Raw genomic sequence first — 23,733 nt, 5'->3', positions numbered from 1 at the left:
AGGGAAGGATGGAACGGGAGATTGACAGACGGATCGGTGCAGCTTCTGCAGTAATGCGGTCGCTGTACCGGTCTGTCGTGGTGAAGGAGCTGAGCCGCAAGGCGAAGCTCTCGATTTACCGGTCAATCTACGTTCCTACTCTCACCTATGGTCATGAGCTTTGGGTCATGACCGAAAGGACAAGATCCCGGATACAGGCGGCCGAAATGAGCTTTCTCCGCAGGGTGGCTGGGCGATCCCTTAGAGATAGGGTGAGAAACACGGTCACTCGGGAGGAGCTCAGAGTAGAGCCGCTGCTCCTCCACATCGAGAGGGGCCAGCTGAGGTGGCTCGGGCATCTTTTCCGGATGCCTCCTGGACGCCTTCCCGGGAAGGTGTTCCGGGCATGTCCCACCGGGAGGAGACCCCGGGGAAGACCTAGGACACGCTGGAGGGACTATGTCTCCCGGCTGGCCTGGGAACACCTCGGAGTCCCCCCGGAAGAGCTGGAGGAAGTGTCTAGGGAGAGGGAAGTCTGGGCATCCCTGCTTAGACTGCTGCCCCCGCGACCCGGCCCCAGATAAGCGGAAGAAGATGGATGGATGGATGGATGGAATATAATAATGCATTTAAAATTTGGTGCGCTTCACCAACGGACATCGCTCAAATGCCTCAGGGCGCAATTGGATAGACCTAAAACCAATCAGAGCGATCGTCATCGTGTAAAGCCCGCATCAACGTTTCTGATTGGTGCCTCGATTTGGATGGATTAGAAATCGGCTTGAATGGGCTCTTTGCCAGACTACTTGCAGAGCAAATCTAAATTTGCCGGAAGTTTGTCTGGGTTTTCCCAGGCTAATAAACAACTAGAAATGATAGTAAATGATGGTTCAAAACAGAAAGAAATACAAGGCTAAGACGGAGCTTACAGCACCGAAGCAAACAAACTCACAGCAGGCAGCGAGGCAGACAGGAGCAATCCAAATTAAGAAATGCATGTACAACTAAAACAAGGAATGCAAAATCAAATTACTATAAGCACTCTCTATCAGACATCAAAAACCCTAAGCAATTTTGGAAGAGACTTAACTCTTTAGTTAACAAAACCAATACAAATCCTCCTTCCAAACTTAGAGTGAACAATAACATTATCACTGACCCTATCTCAATTGCCAATGCCCTCAATCAACACTTTTCTTCTATTTGTTGTTCTCAATCAGCTGAGCTCTCCTATTCTAGCATAACTAGTACTGTGAACAATATCTCTTTCTCCATTTCAACAATCCATCCCTCAGATGTTCAACAGGCAATCTCAGAAATAAAACATTCTAATGGCGCTGGTCCTGATGGTCTGGACATGAAGTTTATTAAACTTTTTCCTCATGTCCTAGCATTTCCACTTTGTGATTTATTTAATTTATCACTTTCCACCTGTGTAATTCCATTAATGTGGAAATTTGCTAAAGTAATACCACTTCACAAAAGTGGTGACTCACTTGGTGTCAACAATTATAGGCCAATTTCCATAATCAGTAATGTAGCTAAGATATTTGAAAAGCTTATTTTTAGGCAACTGTCTAAATATATTAATGACTTTTCCCTCTTGACTCCAAATTAATCTGGATTTAGACCTCATCACTCTACAACAACAGCCCTTACAATATTTACCAATTATATTTTTTCTGCACAAGATAATAACAAGTCTACTGGTGCAATTTTTATAGACCTCTTTAAGGCGTTTGACATGGTCAATCACTATATTCTTCTTGACAAATTATATGCTATTCGTCTTTCTAAATCAGTTGTTATCTGGTTTAATTCATATCTTCATTATAGAAGTCAAAGTGTGTCTTTTAATTCTGCTCTCTCCCAGCCTAGAATAATGGAAACAGGTGTCCCCCAGGGTTTTTCCCTAGGGCCCCTTTTATTTTCCATTTTTATAAATGATCTCCCTCAAATATGCTCAGACTGTCGGATTCATCTATATGCAGATGACACAGTTATGTATACATCTAATCACAATATATACCTCACTTCAATCTGATTTCAATCTTATTCAAACATGGTTCTCTTCTAATTTGCTTTTATTGCATAAAAATAAGTCTTATAGCATGCTTTTTTGCAACCAGATCTGCACTCCATAAGCAAAATAATTTTCTTGAGGTTAAATTCCTGGATGGTGCACCTCTAAGTAATGTTGAGGAGTTTAAAGGAACCGTATGTAAGATTGTGGCCAAAACTGGTACTGCAATCACTTTCAAATTACTGTAGAGCAGTGTATCCCCTCCCCCTCCCCCCTGACTCGAGGTTGCCAGTTAGGCTGCAGGATCCAGCAGGAACGTAGGCTGCTACAAGGAGCTTCCAATGGCAAGTGACGAGTCCTACACAGTACGTTTTTTTTTTTCTGTTAATTGTTTATGCTTCATGGGAGATGTTTTGTGGAGTAATTCGTAACGTTAGACATTTTTTATCTGACACGTTTGTAGCTGCAGCTGTGGTAACTAGAGCAGAGCTGGCAACCCGGATGCCGAAACACTACTGACTTTGTGATTGATAGATAGGTGGAGGGTGTGGCATCAGGCCAAAACACAACATGACAACATCAACATCTGTTGAGGGCTGCAACTTCACTTTTAAATGACAATATCCTGGCCGGACTACTGTTGTCAGTGATATAAGTATTTGAAATGAACATTATTTCTTAATGTCTAGTGACATATCAGGGCCATTTTATGATTAATTGAAATACATTTCTTACATACGGTTCCTTTAAATATCTTGGCCTTTGGCTTGACTCACGACTTACCTTCAGACCTCATATCGATTCTATTGTAAAAAACATAAACCGTAGCTTAAGAATGTTATACCGCTCAATTAATTGTTTTACAAAACAGATTAGATTAAAAATTATTACTCAACTATTATTACCTATAATTGATTATGCTGATGTTGTTTATCAGAACACTACCGTAACCAATCTTAAACCTTTGAATGTGATTTATAATAGTATCTGCAGATTTGTTTTGAGGTGTCCATTTAGAACTCATCACTGTCAAATGTATCAGTCACTGAATCTTCTTTCACTAAATTCTAGACGACAGTATCATTGGTCGCAGTTTGTTCACAAATGTATTTTTTTCAAACTACCCATCCTATCTGAAACAATACCTGATTCCATATCAAACCTCTTACAGCCTAAGAGACACTGTTCATCTTTTTTTTTTTTTGTACCAAATATATCCAAAGAAAGTGGGAGGAGAGCCTTTAAATTTAAAGCCCCTTCTGATTGGAATTGTTTACCTAGGCCTTTTAGATCGATCTCCTCTTTTCACCAGTTTAAAATGTCTCTTCTTAATTATTTGCATACAAGCTGCAACTGTTTTCCTCATGCTTGATATAATTGTCTATATGAATGACCGTAACTGTTTATTGACTAATATCTAATGGTTGGATTTGGGAAGATATGGGTTGTTTTGGTGTGATGGAGAGCATTTGTCTTTGTTTTGATTTGTCTTTGTTATGTGTGTGTGTGTGTGTGTGTGTGTGTGTGTGTGTGTGTGTGTGTGTGTGTGTGTGTGTGTGTGTGTGTGTGTGTGTATGTATGTATGTATGTTTTCCTGAGGTCCCCTCGAAAACGAGATGTCACATCTCAATGGGTTTTTCCTCTTAACAATAAATAAATAAAATTCCCTTTACATATAATTTATATAAATTGTATTTTTATACATGCAGGGAAGAGTGAAATACTCTAAAAAATGCAATGCTCTTGAAGTACATCAGATTTCTGTATTTATATTTAATCTTTACAATCACTATAATTTTGTCTTGCTACTAAATATAAATGTGGAATTGCTTTGTCTTTCACCAGAACTTATTCATAAGGGCACCAAAGATGACCAGCGGGATTATCTGTTTTATCTTGCTGTAGCCAACTATAAGCTCAAGGTTGTTATCTCATGTTTACATTGGACACTTATAGTTGGAATGACGTTGTGAATCTCATTCTACTGTTTTATACTAACTCTAGGAATATGAGAGAGCTCTGAAATACATCAGGACTTTACTGAGGAATGAACCTGGAAATTCTCAAGCTTTAGATCTGGAGAAACTCATTAATAAAACCATGAAGAAAGGTAAGCATGTATATTGTCCATTTCTTTATTTAAGGTGTATAGTAATATGTAATGTAGGCTGTATAGGTACTGTATAAAAGTAATCTTTAAATGTCTCATGATTGAACAAGGAATTTGCATTGAACATGTTTCTCACTCTTATGTTTTCTAGATGGGCTGGTTGGAATGGCAATTGTTGGTGGCATTGGTTTGGGTTTGGCTGGACTGGCAGGATTGGCTGGTCTGATTGGTTTAGCTGTGGCTAAGAAATCTGCATAAGTGGATGACCTGAGCCAAATCTTAAAGCCTTAAGCCTTGTTTTGGGCGATGAACGGATGCAGAAAGGCCTGCTAAATATCTGTCATCATGACACTGACAGAGAAGTAAGGCACCCTCTGATGCCTTATTAGCTTCCTCCTGTTAAAGCCAGTACTTTTTAAAGTCATAAAAATCTTAAACTTACGGCATAATGCTAAACAGAGTGGCACCTATTCACATCGCTCTAATGAAAAGAAAAGGAACTTCGACAATATTTATTTCTGTCACAATAAGTGATATACAATAGATTCTTTATTCTTTGTAATTGTACCTACATACCCTTACTGAACACAACAATGTGTGTGTGTGTGTGTGTGTGTGTGTGTGTGTGTGTGTGTGTGTGTGTGTGTGTGTGTGTGTGTGTGTTTTAAGTGAAATGGATAAAAATGTATTATTTAATGTTTAATTTTCTTAAAAAAATGTTTTTCTTAAACAAGAAAAGCACCTTTTTGTGTACGTTTAAGTCAGAGCCAAACCAATTTGTACATTTGTGATGTTGCTTTTTATTTGAACAGATTCTAAGGCAATTTGGAATTGTTAGAATGTTAGAACTGGAAGGAAGCTTCCAGTTTAGACCAAATCTAAAAGTGTGCCGCTTCTAAGTATCTAGTAATCTGTGTGTAGCTATAGGTATAGAAGACAATAGGTAGTACAGAGGCTGACTGATATAAAATGTTATTGTTGAAAACCAGTTAGGGGTTTTGCTTTGGAAACATTTGAATACAACGTTTAAAGGCATACATTTTTTTCTTTTGTGTTTTCATTCTTGCACTAAGACCCAAAGAAAAGAGTTTGCTTCATTGTGTGTCACTGAGATTATTTGTTTTATTTTGATTTTGTTTTCTGATTTTGTTTTATTTATTTACATTTATTTCAACAGTGCTTATTGCCAACTTTGAACACAGGCTGCAAATGAAACTAAACCCCATTTTGTTTATTGCATTAATTTTTTTTAAATTTTTCATAGAAAAAGAGGTACTGCAGGGTTACACACTGATGTTTATTATTAAGGGTTAAAGGTTTGTTAAGATTATAATCATAGTATTTCATTTGCCTTTAGAAGTCATGGTTGCTGTTCTTATATCTTTTTGCTTATCTCTTTTCAGTCATAAAGATGATTTATTAACCCTCGGCAGAAGTGAATTTGCAAAAAAAAAAAAAAAAAAAATGGTGAGGATAGTCACCCATACCTCTTTTCAGGAGTGACATTGAGAGAGGGGGTAAAGTTCCGGCTTTACCGGGGTAAAGTGTTGGGTTTTATTGTTGTGACTTTTCCAATGACATGACCAGTGCTTGAAAGAACTCAATAAGTCATATTTGTTAAGTCACAATAATAACTCAATTTGTTATTATTAGGCAACTCACACTAGCTGCAACTGGGGCACACCAAACATGATGCTATTAAAATGTCCTTCATATATTTAGAGATCAGATTTCCCAATGCCAGTTGTCCAATTTATGGATGTATTCAGCCACAATTTTAGGTATATCCTTTATTTCCTAACATAGCTGTCCACTCCTCCTCTGTTGAAGTAAAGGATCACATTGTCAGGGAGCGTTTATTGAGGTGTGACAAAGGCCAAGTTATTTATTAAGTGGATGCCTGACTACTTGAAAAGCATACAGCCGATTTTAAAAACAATAAGATAGTGGAGGTGGTGTGTACTTATTCATACAATAGCTGTAGAGAACAAAATCAAGCATTGTGTTTGTGGATTTTATAGATATTAGGGAAATCCACTATATTTTAGGGATGTATAAGGGAAATAAATGCTAAGTCCTCATCAGCCAAATGGGGAAAAAATGGGAAAAAGACAGTTTATGGTTTGTCAAGTAGTACATTAAACAAAATTGAACCCATTGACCCTTTTTCACAGATGGCAGTGATTTGATTCCAGTTATCAACATCGCAAACCTAGTAAGGTGTTTTATTTTTTTATAAACTTCTAAATTTATCATGTTAAAAAATATCTGAAATTATCATGTTACAAATTAAGTAGTAACATTTGGATTTAATTATGTATGGCATATTAATTTAGTTACTTTTTGAAATAACAGATTTTTAGGTTCTCATCTAAAAATAAATAACTTAAATAACATTACCTATCTTTATCGATAACTTAGTAAACCTTTAATGCTCACATTACTGATACAAAATACACAGAATAAACATTACACTATAACAACTGAATGTTGTATCAACATATTCAGCACCTCTAATGTAAACAGCATGTGTGTAAAAGATAAGACTCTGTACAATATCTTAAGCTGTCCTTAGAACATGTTAATGCTATGGTAAATATGAACATTTTGTACATGATGTATCGATTACCCAAATACACTTTTTTTCCCCTTTATTTCATTGTTTTTTTCTAAACATCTGAAACTATTATGTAAAGATAATGACCAGTGACTAGTATTAAAATTGACATCTTGGTGAAGTATTAAAAGACAAAAACAATTTTTAATTAAATCTCTTTATAAATTAATTCCTGAATGTTACTATACACTTTTCACTGTATAATAAAACATTTCTGAACTTATTGTAGCCTATGCTTCACCAGAGATGGTAAAAGTTCTTAATGTTATTATATGGGTTGTTGAGATCAGTCATGGTTTCTGCATTTTATAAATGTTTTTTTATGGCATCAAATTCTTTTATGGTTTCTAACTGGAACTTTAATTCTTAGGAGTGGTGTTATATTTTGCACATTTCCTTAAATCAGTTCATGAAAACTGTAGCCTGAAGGCTTTTTGCTGAACCCAAAAACTATTAAAGAACCTTTCTTTTTAATGTTTAACCTATCAGAGTAACGTGCAGTATGCATTTATAACTTCTGGCAGCTACCAGGCATTGAAATCAAACAGCTTAAAAGGCATTACAAGGTTAAATTCCATGTATTGGTGCAACATATCGTTGATCGTTATTTATCACTATGTGTAGCTAGCAGTAGAATTATGAAATTTGATGGTGCTGTATAAAAAAGTGAACAAGATTTGATTTGGGTTGATGGTTCTCTTTTGTTACCTGTCTGCTTTTGTCAAAGCTCTGGACTTGTGTAAGACTATGTTTAACACACTCTCAGAAAAAAAAATATATACAAAAGCTACTACTGGGACCATACCCTTTAAAAAGGTCATTATTTACTTTGTACCATTTATGTACTAATATGTACACTTTTGGTACCAATATGTACCTTTGAGGTACTAATATGCACTTTGGGTACAAAGGTGTGACTTTTGAAAAGGTACCGCCCCAGTGACAACTTGTGTGCCTTTTTTTCTGAGAGTGGTAACACAGCAAGACAGGCAGGCTATATTCCTTGAAATGTGCAGTATGCACACAGAACATAGACTGATCTCCAGCCACCCGGAACACCTTGGAACGCAGAAGATCCAGAGATATGAAAGACATATTGCAAATTATTGCACTTCTCTTGGGTTTTTTGGGGTGTGGGTTTGCTGTATTATCATTACTTAGTCACTACTGGAAAGTGTCTTCAGATGATGATAGTGTTATCATCACATCCAGCATCTTTGAGAACCTTTGGATGTCCTGTGCAGATGATTCCACGGGTACTTTCAATTGTTGGGATTTCCAGTCCATGCTCGCTTTACCAGGTAAAACACTGTCCATGATAACTGTATAAATAACTGTAATACTGATAATAGTACTATCATTATACTACTGCTATTGCTATCATTACTATTATTTACTCTTTACTAATTGAGTTACAATTAAAATATGCATGTTAATCTTTTTTATGTTCAAAACAAACTATTTTTAACATTTTATAATTATTTCAAAGTCATCAAAACTTACACATGGCACTAAAACATTATGATGTGACCCAAAATTTTTGAAAATAAGTCTAAATGATCATGCAAAGTGATCTTTTAAGGATGTGAAATTAATTTGCGAAATCACCACCAAGTGGCGCAAAGGGACGGTTAACAACACTGTTCATTAAGGCCGGAATTGTCATTTGTAACTGAAGATTAAATAATGAAATAAATTTCCTTTATTTCATTTAAGGTCCTTTTGATATTACTGACTACTCCTTTATCACTGCTGTCTGAGACATTATGAAGTAATTACATTTACATTTATTCATTTAGCAGACACTTTTATCCAAAGTGACTTACAAATGAGAACAATAGAAGCAGTTAAACTAATTATATATATATATATATAATATATAGAGAGAGAGAGAATAGAATAGAAGAGAAAGTGTTAGCATTACTGGATCAAGTGCTGCCGAAAAAAAATGCGTCTTCAGCCGTTTCTTGAAAATGGCTACAGACTCAGCAGCTCTGGTTGAGTTAGGCAGATCATTCCACCAGCAGGGAACAGTCATGGTAAAGGTCAGAGAAAGAGATGTTGTGCCTCTTTGAGATGGCACCACAAGACGACGTTCATCAATATATAATTATTCCTGTGTCACTGCTGAATCTGACAGTGAGACCCTCCAGTGAGTTTGGAAGCCATCTGATTTTTGAGACATTTCAATGTATTTTGAGGTCACATGTTTTTTGTGGGTCTTCAAGTGCCTTATCCACCTTAATTTTCAGGTAAGAGTGGGCGTGGACATTTATAATTTTAATGTGTATGGCTTCCGGTGTCATTCGCTTTCAGTTATTTTTAGCTGTACAAAACAGCTTGATATGGAAATCTGGTTTCCCTTTTAAGGGAACTCAAGCTGCGTCGAAACGCTGTGGGAATGCCTCTGCGTGATTGCGCCATGAAGCATGTATGAAACCAGTCCAATGACGTGACGGAACATCATGTGACGTCATCGACCAGGAAACTATAAACCACACCTGAACCACACAGCATCAGCTTCTGTGTCTTCAGCAAGCGCTGTATGTGAATCTATGTCTTTGGTGTTTTTTGTCCATCTCAGAATTTGCTAGGCAGGAGTTTTCACCCATCAAACATTTCCATTACCCTTCAAATTGCGCAAATTGAAATTGCGAATTGAAAATACGCTTAATGGAAACACGTCAATTTCGCAAAAACCCCCATTTATCACAAAAAAGTTTTTACGCTCACATGAGGTGGTTTTTCAGGCAATTCGAAAAAGGAATATTTCGCAAAACTGCAATGGAAACAGTTTTTGCGCATTTACAGTCACCTGACTTAGAAGACGCGGTGTGTTTGAGGTCCATGTATAGCTACGCAAATAATAATAATTTTATTTTATTTTTATTATGACATTTAATAGGCTATATTTAGAAGACGCTTTTATGCAAAAAAGGAACAAAGCTGAGTGTGGAGCGTGCACTGCATGGCACGGAGGCGCGGGCGCGAACACTTACATTTTCCTATCAACAGTGGAAACAACTTAAAATACTCTCATTTCTGGTCATACAGAAAATAATAATACATTATTCTCAACTACTTTTATTTGTGTAAACTCACAATAACAAGAAAACGTTGTGCTTTTGTAAAATAAAAGAAACAATCAGACGCACTTTCATGATCTCCGTAAACTGGAGCGCGAGAACTGAAACAAAATATAGCCTATGTTGGCTAAAGCTTGAAATGTCCACTTTAAAACGAACAAATTCGAATCGAAAGCTAATACCTTCTGATTATGTAATCCGTATGAAAGGTGCATTTCTCTCTAAAAGCGCATCTGCTTAACAGCGGAGATGGAGATGTGATTTTAGCCGACACTTAGAAAACAAGTTTATTAATAATATTAATGGCTCTTCTCATTCAGCACTGCGGTAAAGACATCAATTCCAGTTTCTAATTTGGCCTTAGAAAACCAGTAAAATCGACATGTTTTCCATATTAATTTGTGAATATTTTATATGTTTAATAAAGGGGCAAAAAGTCATAAACAAAAATCTGAAAATTCGTCGATATTTACTTTTTTGTGCAGCAGTTGGTGTAGCCAGTTCAAATTAAAATTTTGGTGTTCAACCTTGCGTTTTAAAAAGACAACAACCGTTCATTTTTCGTTTTTCAATTAGGGGTTAAAAAAGGAAAAACAAATGGACACAATGGATCGTTTGGACAGAATACGAGACAGAGTTCTTTATTAAATTCATAAAAGAAACAATAATTAGCCTATAGGAATACTGGATTCTAAATCTCAAAGAAATGCCACAATCAAAACCTCGGAGCAGAAATGAGGGCGAAACACCCAGAAACTCCTTATATGTGTCGTTCGGGGGTCTTTCCCTGCCATTAATGCTTGGATAAAATGCCACGTCTCCTTCCATTAATAATAATAATAATAATGCGGTGGCTGTGATATTATATAAACCAACGTCCGTTGCCGTGATTTTTGGAATGACTTATCGCGAGAGAAAAAAGGACGTTTTAGTCGCATAACATCGGTTAATGGAAACGCCGTCATTTCGCAATAGTTTTTTATCGATATTTAGATAATAGCACAAAACATTTGCGCAAGTCTGTAATGGAAACGCGGCTAATGTATATGCGGTTAGAGACGGCAGATGGGTTAGAGACGGGCTTCACCCTTTCTCTGCCTTCACCTGCCAGGTACAGTGTCTCATCTCGGGGTCGGAAGTACGCTTTGCGGTTACATCCACCCCGAATGAGGTGTAGGCTACTGCAAATAAGTACTGCAATTATCCAGTTCTGAGGTGCTGAAGCAAACTGCTTTTTGAACCGTGTCCCTCCCTGCCCTCACTACATTACGAGCAGGTATACACACGGTTAAAGTGTTTGTTTGGGGGCGGTGCATGCACGTCAGTGTGGGCTGACAGTTTCATTCATAAAAATGTTCCCTATGTGTAGAAAAATACACGCACTATCGGAAGTTTTAGCTCCGCCCCTGTTGAGTCTTAAAGGGACTATGTGTAGGAATTTCTCCCATCTAGTGGTGAAATTGTATTTTGCATTCAAACGAATAATGCTCTCCAGCGCCTCACTTTTTCAAATGCGCATTGCATCTACAGTAGCCATATGTACCAAAAAGCTATGACAGGATGTCTTATAGCACTTCGAGTTTTTCTTCGGGTGAACAGGTTTGTTATTTAAAACAAACTGAAACTTGAAACAACGAAAAAAAGAATGTTACAGTATGAATTACTGACTGTGAAAAACATTAACTATGGTAATTAGTAGTAATGCCTTCTTTACTCGTTATATTTTTTGAAGTACGTGCATTGTTAGATATCATCATCATCAGAGCCTTCTCTAATGTTACTTTACTCAATAGCTGCTATTCATCAAAGAGCCTGTTTAACTTTTAACTATAAATGTTCTACTGTCTATATAATAAAGTACACAACCAAGCAATGAAAAAAAAGCTTGTAATTAAGACCGTAACATTGACTTACCTGTCGAGAAGAAAGCAGGCAACTTCAGGGTCTCTTTTGAAAGCTTTCTCCTGCATTAGCTATCCCGACATTAACCCTTGTTTTTTCTGGACTTTTTCGACGATGAGGACTCATCCTGTGACTCAGCATATGTATGAATGAACGGTGTATAAATAACCGTGCAGTGCATCCTTTTAAACTTGCCGCGGCAGTGACAAGCGCCTCTCACTGCTCTGCTCCTCCGCTTCTGCTGGCTTCAGTCATGTGACGCTGGTTCTGAACGAAAACGCGTTGTGGAAACGTGTTGGCCTAGTACTTTTTGTCCCTCTCTGCTATTATAGTTTTTCAAGATGGCGGATCTACATGGAAGCCTCCGTGGACCTACCCGTCCCATGTATATAAAGATAATAAATTCTTCGTTTACGAGGATTAGTCTGATCATTGGCATAGGTATTTGTACACCATTGAGGGCATATTTATTAATAAAAATATTGATTTTAGATAATAAAATACCTAAAAAGCTACACATAGTTCCTTTAACTAGCTCGGATCTTGGATTATGGGTCAACATAAAGAATCTACTGTTGATTTTTTTTTTCTCGCGTTGCCTATAGGTCCGCAATATATTTATAATGTGGAGGAAACTGAGCTCAAGGAGTTCCCCTTTCTCTCTTTTTCCTATTATCACAACTAAAATGTGTGTTTGCAAGCTATGATTCTTTTTGTATTCAAATATGAATATTCAGCCTGTAATTTAGACTATGAAATACTTGTCTGATTGTTATTGGCTGCATTTCAATTTGAGGAATTAAATGAAATATATTTATGGCCTTTTAGCTGCATAAAATACTATGCACTTTCTAAAATCCATGTTTATGGTTTTATTTAATTTTGTGAAATTAAATTATATTTCTTTCTGGCTTTTAGCTGCATAAAATACTATGCACTTTCTAAATCCATGTTTATGGTAAGGGCACGCGCCGAATGCTTTGTGCCCTTTCTAAAATCCATGCTTATGGTAAGGGCATGTGCTGAGAGCTTCGTGCCTTTTCTAAAATCAGTACTTATGGTAAAGCGGTTCTGAGGACAGTTATTATTCGAAATATATAAGAGGCCAGTCTCGAGAGACTAGTATCCTTAGTAGATCTTCTGGCAGATTGGAAACGTCTACCAAATATATCTCGCTGGGTCCCGTAGGCAGGGTCCTATCCACAGTGGCTGGCCCTGAGAAGGCTCTGGTTATGGAACTAGAAGTAAAAGCTCTTCTGCAAAAGGAGGCTATAGAACGGGTTCCTCCCCCCAGCAGGGAGTCTGGGTTTTACAGCCGGTACTTCATTATCCCAAGGAAGGATGGGGGGGTTTCATCCGATTTTAGGTCTGCGCTGTAGGGAAGCTCAATAAAGAAATCAAGATGCTTACTCTCAAGCAAGTCGTGTCACAAATCAGATCCAAGGACTGATTTGTCACGTTAGATCTAAAGGACACATACTTCCACATATCCATCCTTCCACAACACAGGAAGTTCCTGAGGTTTGCTTTCGGGGGCGAAGCGTACCAATATCGTGTTCTTCCTTTTGTAGGCCAGCCACTGTAAAGCAGTTTCAAAAACTGTTAGATCTGATGGCAGGCCTTGCGGCCTGTTGTACATGAGACCATTGCAGTGGTGGCTCAGGACCAAGGGGTTCTTCCCGAGGGGAAACCCACTCCGCATGATCAGGGTCATCCCAAGCGACCACACATTGTCCACTGTGGTTCTTATTCAGCCATCCAGCCCCTCTGGGGTTGGACGCTATGGTGCAGATGTGGCCGAGGTCACGTCTGTACGCATTTCCCCCGATTGCTCTGCTCCCAGGAGTTCTGGAAAGGGTCCGCCAGGATGGGGTCAGTCTAATGCTAGTAGCCCTGTTCTGGCCGGCCCGAGTATGGTTTGCGGACCTAGTGTCTCTCCTCGACGGCTCTCCTCTGAAGATTCCGATCAGGAGGGACCTACTCTCTCAGGCGAGTGGGTCAATCCTTCTAGCTGCTTACCATGTCCCTTTGAGTGGAGTATCTATGGGAGACACCCACTAATAACTCGTTTCCTTTATGGCACTTTGAGGCTGAGGCCAGCAGTCCACACGAGGGTGCCGACATGAAACTTGGCTGTTGTACTAGAAAGCCTCTCCCTAGCTTAATTTGAGCCCACTGAGGAAGTTTCTGAGAATATCTCTTTAAAGATTGTCTTTCTCCTCGCTATTTTGTCTCTCAAGAGAATTGGAGACATTCAAGCACTTTCTGTATCTCCCTCATGCTTGGAATTTGCTCCTGGTATGGTAAAGTGTTTTCTTCACCCTAAGACCAGGTTACGTTCCTAAGGATCCTGCAGGCCTTCTGTCCTCCTCCAGACATCCGACCTAGGGTAACTTTATCTGCTCTGGCCAGTTAGGGCCTGAGATGCTTACGTCCACAGTACTGTGGAGAAAGTCTGAACAATGTTCGTTTGCTTTGGGGTACCCACAAAGGGGTGCCCAGCATCTAAACAGAGGATGAGCAAGTGGGTGGTTGAGGCCATCTCACTTGCGTATGAGTCGGCCAGTCAGCCTTCACCTTTGGCTGTACGGGCCCACTCCACTAGGAGTATGGCTGCTTCCAAAGCATTACTGTCAGGAGTTTCCCTCCAAAATGTTTGTAATGCGGCAGGCTCATCCTCACCGCATACATTTGTGAGGCTTTACTACCTGGACCTCGGCTCCAATCCAGGGGAGCAGGTGCTTTTGCCTAGATGTGCACATTGATTTCACACAGACAGACACTTACTCTTATGGCGGCGTGGGTATATGTTCCCACAGCGTTTCGACGCAGCTCGAGTTCCCTTGAAATGGAACGTCTCTGTTACGTATGTAACCCTAGTTCCCTGAAGAGGTAATAAAACGCCATCCAGCCATGCCCGGGATCGACTTGCTTCAGCCTATCAGAGGCTGATGCTGTTTGGTTCAGGTGTGCTTTACAGTTTCCTGGTCGATGACGTCACATGATGTTCTGTCACACCATTGGACTGGTTTCATTCGTGCTTCATGACGCAATCAAGCAAAGGTGTTCCCACAGCATTTCGACATAGCGCCTCGTTCCCTCTTCAGGGATCTACGGTTACATGCGATTCTATAACATAACTGAGATGATTTCTTATCATATTATTTTAATGTAGTTTCTTAACCCTTTAGAACCGGCTGTGCCATCGCCGACACATACCAGCAAGGATATTCATTTTACCGTTACTCTTCAACCGTTTGCACTATCAAAACCATTCAAAATTGCCTCTGACAGTAGACAACATGCGCTTTTCGGCAATTATGACTTATTACGGTAATTTCTTGCTTTCCATCAGCAACTGACAGCAGCTTTCTGGCAGAGCGAGAAGGAAGGATTTGAACAGAGAGATACGAAGCGTGGCAGGTTAGAGTGTTTTGGATTGCATAAAATAATAAAAGAAACAAACAAATACATGGCGAAAGAAGTGGTAGACAGCAAAAAGAGGGGATTGGGATGATTTTTAATGAAACTTGGCAGGGCGGATGGCCGTTACTCTTTCACGTATATTAGCATGTGGTGTGTGCATGTGTATGCATGCGTGCCGCCTATGAATGCATGCATTTGTATGTGTGTGTGTATGAAAAAAAGTGTCCTAAATGAAAATTGGGCAACCCAATGTCACAGAAAAGACTTGTATATATGTATTATAGTTCATTTTTCAACTTTAAAGTGTTAGTTTCTTTCGTTCGTGATTTTTCAGTTTTTTTCTAAATAAAAATCTGTAAATTTATTCTCGTTTTTTTTATTTTTGCCTATTTAAATTCTATTTACAAACACACCACACACACTAATGGTAAATAACTGTTATTTGTTGAAAGCTAATCTTTTTCTGAAAAAGATGACACCTTGCACATGAAGATAGCACATTGTTTTAGAATTTTACAGTCAAAAAATCTAAATATGTAAAAAAAACACCTGTTTTAGCTTCAGGTTCTAAAGGGTTAATTATAAACATGCTGGTTTGTAGCGCAAACAGTTTTACAGTTTACTGCACTTGTATTCTTATCATTATTTCCCTATCGTGGTTAATAAATCGAAAGTCTAGCACATTCACAGAAAAAACAACTTCCGTGTTATAACAGGGTGTTATAAAATAAGGTGGATATCAAGTCAAGTCACCTTTATTTCTATATTACCTCAAATTTGCACACATCACCTGGACTATGGTGCTTTATGCAATACAGATTGTGTTAAAACAGCTTCACAGTTATAAATAGGAAAATAACAGAATCAATTATGGAAACTCAAATATGGAGATTCTGCTGTACAGCAGCTCTAAAAGGCAATAGTCATTATTTAGCTAAAATATTTATTATTTTAAGGTAGTCACCTGCTTCTTTTGTCATGGTTGCCCTTTTGGGTCTGCTGCTTTGTCTCTCTCTCTAAATCAAGTAAAACTCAGGGTTGAGCCATTTAAAAGAATAAAGATAGCTTATCTCTCTTTTTTATACCATTGCCTGTACAGAAAATGTGTGTATATATATATATATATATATATATATTGTTCCTGAACAGCACTATATCAATGATCAATATATAAATAAATTGCCAGACTAACATAACACAATAAATTTGAGCACTGCATGTAGATGAACACGCACAAATCAGAATGAATCTTAAGTCTTTTTAAAAGAGGAGACAAATCAACAGGGCAACAACACAATAACATTAATTAGATGAACCAAGAACAGAAGAAACCAAGGGCTTAACCCTAAAACAGGCAAGAGTGGAAAATGATCAGCAAAAAAAATATTTCATGTCACTTTTCTTCTGTCATCTGGACTTGGTTAAAACATATAAAAAGGAAGTTTTGATAAATTTGATATAGTTTGGATTTTATGAGTTGTATCTCCCAGGATACGTTGCCCTATTAGGGTATAAAAAAAAAGCAAAAAAATGCACAAAAATATGTAATGTGCAAAATATGCTGCATGTATGATTAGCAGTGTAAACATACAATACAGAGGACTGGCTCGCTTTAGTAGATGAGGTGGGAGAGAGATGCTGGGTGGGATCATTGGAGACACAAGAGACTTTGAGCTGGGCAGGACCAGTGGAAACACAGAAGACTTTGAGCTGGGTGGCACCAGCGGAGATGCAGGAGACTTGCAGCTGGGTGGGACAGGAGACTACAGGGATTATCTCTTCCAAATCCTCATAATATTTAACAGAGGCCAGCTGTAGCTCACCCTTAACTGAGTGTGGGTGGAGCTCCCTTCCATTCCCTTATACTACATGAGCATACCCAGTGGAATGACCGATGCTCCCAGCTCACGCACCTGGTCAGACTCTTCTTTAAACTTGGGCTCCGGGGCAATGGTTGGCTTGGGCATTCGGTCTGGCACTGGCATCACAGCAGGCTTTGGGTCTTCGACTGCAGTGGGATCTGGCAAAGGTTCCATGCAGGCTGGGCTCTATGTCTGAAGTGGGGCTTGTGATGTCCTTCTCAGCGGGGCAGTTGGTGAACGGAGACCCACTCCAGCACCCACTCCACAAACATCTCCAGGCAAGTGTGCCTTGTATCACTTTCTGAGGCTTGTGTAGTAAAAGATGCACAGCGCGTGATCTGGGTTGTGGGTTAGGAATGCCAGATCAAAAAAATTTCCTTGTATGGCCCTTGAGGTTTGCTCCTTTTAGTAAGTCCATTTTTAAACAAATAGAAAAAAGAAAGAAAAATGCAGATGTAGATCAAAATGAATTTTTAATAATCCAAGAGAATATGCAGGAGACAAATCAACTGAATGAACTGAACTGCGCAATAACATAAACAAGACCAAACCAAGAACAGAGTAAACAAAGGGCTTAAATACACAAGGAGTAATCAACATAGCAGCGAACAGGTGTAGTACTCAGTAACCAAGGCAACTAACTATGACAGGGAACACAGGCAAACAAGAACAGATCAAACAAAACCAACAGTAAAACTATACATAATCCTGACATTAGTATTCCATTGAGATTGATGGAATCTCAATGAGATACTATGTTTGGTACAGCACAGCTGCAAGTGTGATATTGCTTTTAACCCTCTGGGGACCACAAACGCGCCCGCGCGTTTTGCTCGTTTTTTTTTTTTAGCAATGAAAATAAACACTAAATGCTCTGTTAATTTTGATCTTTCATTTTCGTGTAATACATCAATCGATCCTGTTCAGTTTCTATTTTTTTTCTGTATACTCACAATAAAAATAAAGTGTTTTGCTTTTTGACAAATAAAGAAAAATTAACATGATGCGATTTCTGCCTTCTCTCTGTCAGTAAACTCCCATTTGAAACGCGTTCGAAAATGATCTATAACTCTGCGAAAATTCAGTCAAACAGGCAAACAGACCCACGGGCATAAAGCTTGAGATCGCATCTTTTAAATGAAGTCATTTATATAAAAAACAAATATTCTCAGCTTCTGTAATCTGTATAAAAAGAGAGCGACTCCTGTCGAGCTCATTACGAGCTAATTCACAGTAATGTGACCACTCCCCGGAGAGCGCGTGCTATTCAAACGCAAATTCTGAGAACTATTTCAGAGCTGTGAAACGCCCACATCAGCTGTAAACAAAGCGCGTCGCGACTCCTAGCGAGTGAGACATTATAGCCTACCTTATGGAGAAAAGATTCCTCAGAACAGTGCTGATGAGGAGCAATATCTCCTGAAATGAGGAGCAGATTCCGCTGAGGAGTGAGGTAGGCTGTTTTCTTTTCTCACGTGTGGAATAACGTTATGGAATAACGTTAGTGTAGGCCTATGTAAACCGCAAAAAGATGATTCGCATTTCTATAATATGACTCGCCTTTCTGTGAGATGAATGAAGGGGACATATTTGTAAAGACTGTTTAGCCTAAATATGAATCGCGCGTCTGTGTGTGAAAGAATAAACTGCTTTGCTATAGCCTACTGAGATGAGTAAAAATCGACTGGAATATGTTGAAATAAAATGTATTTGTATAAGCAACGTATTAAACTGCAAAAAAAAACTATTTTTGTCAAATAAATAAAAAATAAAATCTCAAGAGAATAAAAATAAAAATAAAATGTAGGCCTATAATCTTTTTTTTTTTTTTTTTTTACAAAGAAAGAGTACACTTGAAATATTGTTGAAATTGTAATTATTGTTGTAATTGTAACATTTTTAATAAAATAGCAAAACATATTTACAAGAGAGATGTAAGCGAAATCTTAAATGGTCAATATAAGTCTTCTTCTAAATACATCTTTTGTCCTTGCATTGTGGCTCAGTCAGTTTCACACCTGAGTGAATGGCTCATTATGCAGAGTGGGTGGGACATTCATAATCTAAGGTGTAAACTACTCCTCCCCCTCGCATATTGGCTTTCCAAGCAAAACCTGTTTTACACCATTTAAATCAATGTATTTTTTTTTTGTGAATGATAAAGCAAGACTATTTTTACATCATTTTGAAGCTAGAACTCAAAGGGACAGCATCCATTAGTCAAAAGTCTTGTGGACACATATTTAATATGTGTTTTGTGGTCTTAATTCAGCAACTTTCATTTTAATTTTTTCCAATAACCACGCATAAACATTATTCTCTTAAAAATACAAACATCTACATACAGTTTGCTCGCATATTATGGTAGCCCTGTTTGTGCTATATAGAGTGAATTTACACTTTTGCCATTAACATGTTTATAAATAACTGAAAAAAGCACAAATGTCAAGGCATGTCAGAACATCTCAAGGACCCCAAAAACAGCTTGGTCCCCAGAGGGTTAATACAGTTCTATAAGGATACTGAGGAACATACCTTTCAGACAGTTTGTACATTTATACTTCGCTACTATTGTTAAAATTATTTCAAAAGAAGCCGGATCAAGCTGGACCCGCCAGCCAATATGAAGACAGATTTCTACAGCCATTACTTCATTGTACCCAAGAAAGGCGGTGGGTTACGGGCAATAATGGACCTGCGAATCTTGAATCGGGCCCTGCACAAGCTCCCATTCAAGATCTTAACGCAGAAACGCATTTTCAAATGCATCCGTCCCCGAAATTGGTTTGTCGCAATCGATCTGAAGGACGTGTGCTTTCATGTCTCAATTCTTCCTCGACACAGACCGTTACTGCCCTTTTCGTTTGAGGGTTGAGCATATCAGTACAAAGTCCTAGCCTTCTGGCTGTCTTTGTCACCTTGCGTCTTTACTAAGGTCAAGAGGCAGCCATTGTTCCACTCCGGGAACACAGCGTTCACATTTTTTTTGTAGGGGGCACCTACAACAGGCATGCAGTCTCGAGTCTGTGGACGGGGCCCCAAATGCATTGGCACATCAACTGCCTCGAGTTGCTGGCAGTATGTCTTGCGCTGGGCCGCCTCAAGGGGCAGCTACATGGCCAGCACGTACTGGTCGTTGCGGACAACACTGCGACTGTTACGTACATCAACCGACAAGGTGGTCTACACTGCATGTTGCAACTCGCCCGCCATCTCCTCCTTTGGAGTCAGAAGCATCTGAGGTCGCTTTATGTCATTCAAATCCCTGCCGTGCTCAATAGTGCAGCCTGACTGCACTGGCTTCCATCAAGAGGGTAGGGGACCTGCTAGCATTTTTGGTCGACGAATCGTGCCTAGAATTCGTGCCGGCCAACTCTCACGTTGTCCTGAGACCCCGGCCTGGATACGTGCCAAAGGTTCCTACCACTCCCTTCAGGGACCAAGTGGTGAACCTGCAAGCACTACCCTCGGAGGAGGCAGACCTAACCATGGCTTTTCTCTGTCCCGTCCGTGCCCTGCGGTTATACGTGGACAGAATGCAAAGCTTTAGGACCTCACTGAGAGATATTTGTAGAGCTGCGGGGTGGGCAACACCTAACACATTCGCTAGATTCTATAGCCTTCTTGTAGAGCCGATATCGTCCCATATACTCGCCCCAAGTGGCCAGTAGCGCGAGGGACTCATTCTAAGTGTCGGCTTGCAACGCCACTCCCGCCCGCTGGGCCGGATACGTGTGGCTATTTGCTCCAGTAGAGTTCCCCAAAAATGCCTAACCCTGTTGAGTTCCTCCGTCACCCCTTGCAGTCAGACGTGGCGGAGCATCTGACGCCAGGCCTACACTCATATGCATTGTGGAACCTGTGTTAGGCTGGGTGTCCATATTTAGTGATCCCTGCGGCGATCCCATATGTGTATTCTTCCACGGTACAGCTACCCTGTTTGGCTAGCCCGTGTCTTTGCCTCGACAGAGTCTGCTCTGTCGTCTCTGCTGGTGTTCTTTCCTCCATAGAACTATGCAGGAATCTCCCCAGAGACTTCCATATGTTGTACTACCCTGCTTGGCTAGTCCATATGTGTAACTTCCACATTTTACATCACTACAGGCAGGATGTGGCTTCCTGTCCATAGAAGGGCACGTTTTCCAGCGTTATTCAATAGTCACACTGAGTGTGTCTTGTGGAACAGCAGTGACTGACCTTCTCTGCTTGAGCCCTGATTTTCCGCTCCAACAGTTGGGGGCAGACCAAGAGGCAGAGCGCTGGAAGGGCCAGCGACAGTGGTGTGTTGGTAGATATCCCCAATTAACATGACCGACAGAAAGGAAAAGTCTCTGTTACGTATGTAACCCTCATTCCATGAAGGAGGGAATGGAGACATATATCCCGTCACCGCGGTTGCTGTACCTCTGCTGTACGGCTGGGTCACCTAAGCTTGGCTCCTCAGCGGAAAAACTAATATGCGATGCACCTTCTGCTCATTACATCACAGCCGATGCAACTTATCGCATGCCAATGTGCATTGGCTCGTTTAGTTTACACTCAAAGTAGATTGGTCTCTCAAAGCGATCCCCAATTCGTCGGTCAGTTCCGACGTATGTATCTGTTCCCTCCTTAAGGGAACGAGGGTTACATACATAATTGAGATGTTTTCAGTGCACTTTTGTAAAAAAAAAAAAAAACTAAAAGTTAGTTGATTTACATGCCTAAGACTTTTGCACAGTACTGTATGTTCTCACTAAATTGCTCCCAAATGTAAGATTGTTGTATCATAATATTCAATTCAATTCACATGTATTTGTATAGCACTTTTCACAATACACATAATTTCAAAGCAGCTTTACAGAAAATTCATGAGTCCACAATACAATTTAGAGTGACCTGTTCTCAGAGGTAACTGTCTTAAGTTTTTTTCAGAAATGTACATACACAAAATCACAGTTAGCGAAAAAGATATTAATTTAAACAATGTAATAATTTAACTGAAGTAATGAATACTTGTTTGTTACAAATGATTATGACATTTAGAAGAATGTAGCATCGGTGCATGTTAATTCAGCACCGATGCTACATTATATATACCATCATCATAGGTATCTTCATAGGTGTTGGGCATCTGAAATAATTAGCGTAGCTGCTGTTCATAACATTAAGCAAGAATAATCATGTGCATTTGATCTGATATAACTGTATAAGGTTAGGAGATGCATTAAATGAATGCTAGGCTAAAGAGATGCATCTTTAATTTAGATTTAAACTTGGAGAGTGAGTCTGAGCATCGAACATTATCAGGAAGGCTATTCCAGAGTTTAGGAGCCAAATGTGAAAACGCTCTCCCTCCTTCAGAGGACTTAGATATTCCAGGTACTATCAAAAGCCCAGAGTTTTGTGACCTTAAAGAGCGTGATGGGTTGTAGATGATAGAAGATTAGTTAAATACACAGGAGATAAATAATTTAGGGCCTTATAGGTCAGTAGCATTACTTTGTAATTGATACAGAACTTAATAGGTAACCAGTGTAGAGGTAATAAAATTGGTGTATATTTCCTAGTAAGAAGCTGCATTTTGGACTACTTGTAGCTTGCTTATTGAGGATGCAGGACAACCAGCTAGTAATGCATTACAGTAATCTAGTCTTGAGGTCATGAATGCATGAACTAACTTTTCTGCATCAGAAACAGTTAGCATGTTCCGGAGTTGCTGAGGTGGAAGAAGGCTGTTTTTGTAACATATGAAATATGATTTTCGAATATAACACCCATTACTTTAACTGTAGAGGATGAAGTTACAGTACATCCTTCCAAATGCAAATTGTATTCTAAGAGATTGTGTGTACAGGTTTTTGGTCCAATAAGTAATACCTCAGTCTTAGCCGAATTTAATAGAAGAAAATGACAGGTCATCCTATATGTTATATCTTTAACACTCTGTCAACTTAGATAATTTAGAGAATTCATCTGGTCGAGATGAAATATATAACTGAGTATCATCGGCATAACAGTGGAAATTAAATCCATGTTTTCTTATAATATTACCAAGTGGCAGCATATATATTGAAAATAGCAGAGGGCCTAACACAGATCCTTGCGGCACTCCATAATTTACTTACATTATCTTAGATTTTTCCCCATTTAAGTAGACAAAATGGTAACGGTCTGATAGATACGATCTAAACCAACTTAATGCCTGTCCCTGAATACCAGTGTAATTTTGTAATTGATCTAAGAGTATTTTATGATCTATAGTGTCGAACGCAGCACTAAGATCAAGTAAAACTAGTATTGAGATTAAAACTTGGTCAGAAGCTAGAAGTAAGTCATTTGTAATTTTAACGAGCACAGTTTCTGTGCTATGATGGGGCCTAAATCCAGACTGAAAGTTTTCACACATATAATTATTTTGCAAAAAAAGAGCACAATTGAGCAGACAAGACTTTTTCTAGTATTTTAGACAAAAATGGAAGATTTGAAATGGGTCTGTAATTTGCTAATTAATTTGGATCTAATTGTGATTTTTTAATGAGAGGCTTAATAACTGCCAGCTTGAACGATAAAGACAAGTTAATAATATTGAGAAGAGGCTCTTCTCTTTTTGCAACAGGTAACAGCTATTTCAGTAATTTAGTGGGTATTGGATCTAATAAAACATGATGTTGGTTTAGATGCAAAGATAAGTTTATTTAGCTCATCCTGTCATATAGTTGTAAAGCACTGCAATTGTTCTTGAGGGG

General features: G+C 38.9%; 1 protein-coding gene across 1 annotated transcript in view; it reads left to right on the top strand.

The window, feature by feature from the left end:
- The window catches only part of cldn15b (claudin 15b), a gene marked incomplete at its 3' end in the record, with an annotated part of 112,984 nt that overhangs the window by 39,906 nt on the left and 49,345 nt on the right, over positions 1-23,733 (top strand). The window contains exons 3-5 of the mRNA XM_084115355.1: positions 3,848-3,924; positions 4,007-4,112; positions 7,914-8,030. Coding sequence (XP_083971481.1) covers positions 3,848-3,924; positions 4,007-4,112; positions 7,914-8,030 — 300 coding nt within the window. The remainder of the gene's footprint in view (positions 1-3,847; positions 3,925-4,006; positions 4,113-7,913; positions 8,031-23,733) is intronic.

Source organism: Abramis brama (genome assembly GCF_963993115.1).
Source record: "Abramis brama genome assembly, chromosome: 5".
Taxonomy (NCBI): Eukaryota; Metazoa; Chordata; class Actinopteri; order Cypriniformes; family Leuciscidae; genus Abramis; species Abramis brama.
This window is presented reverse-complemented; position numbering and strand designations above follow the sequence as displayed.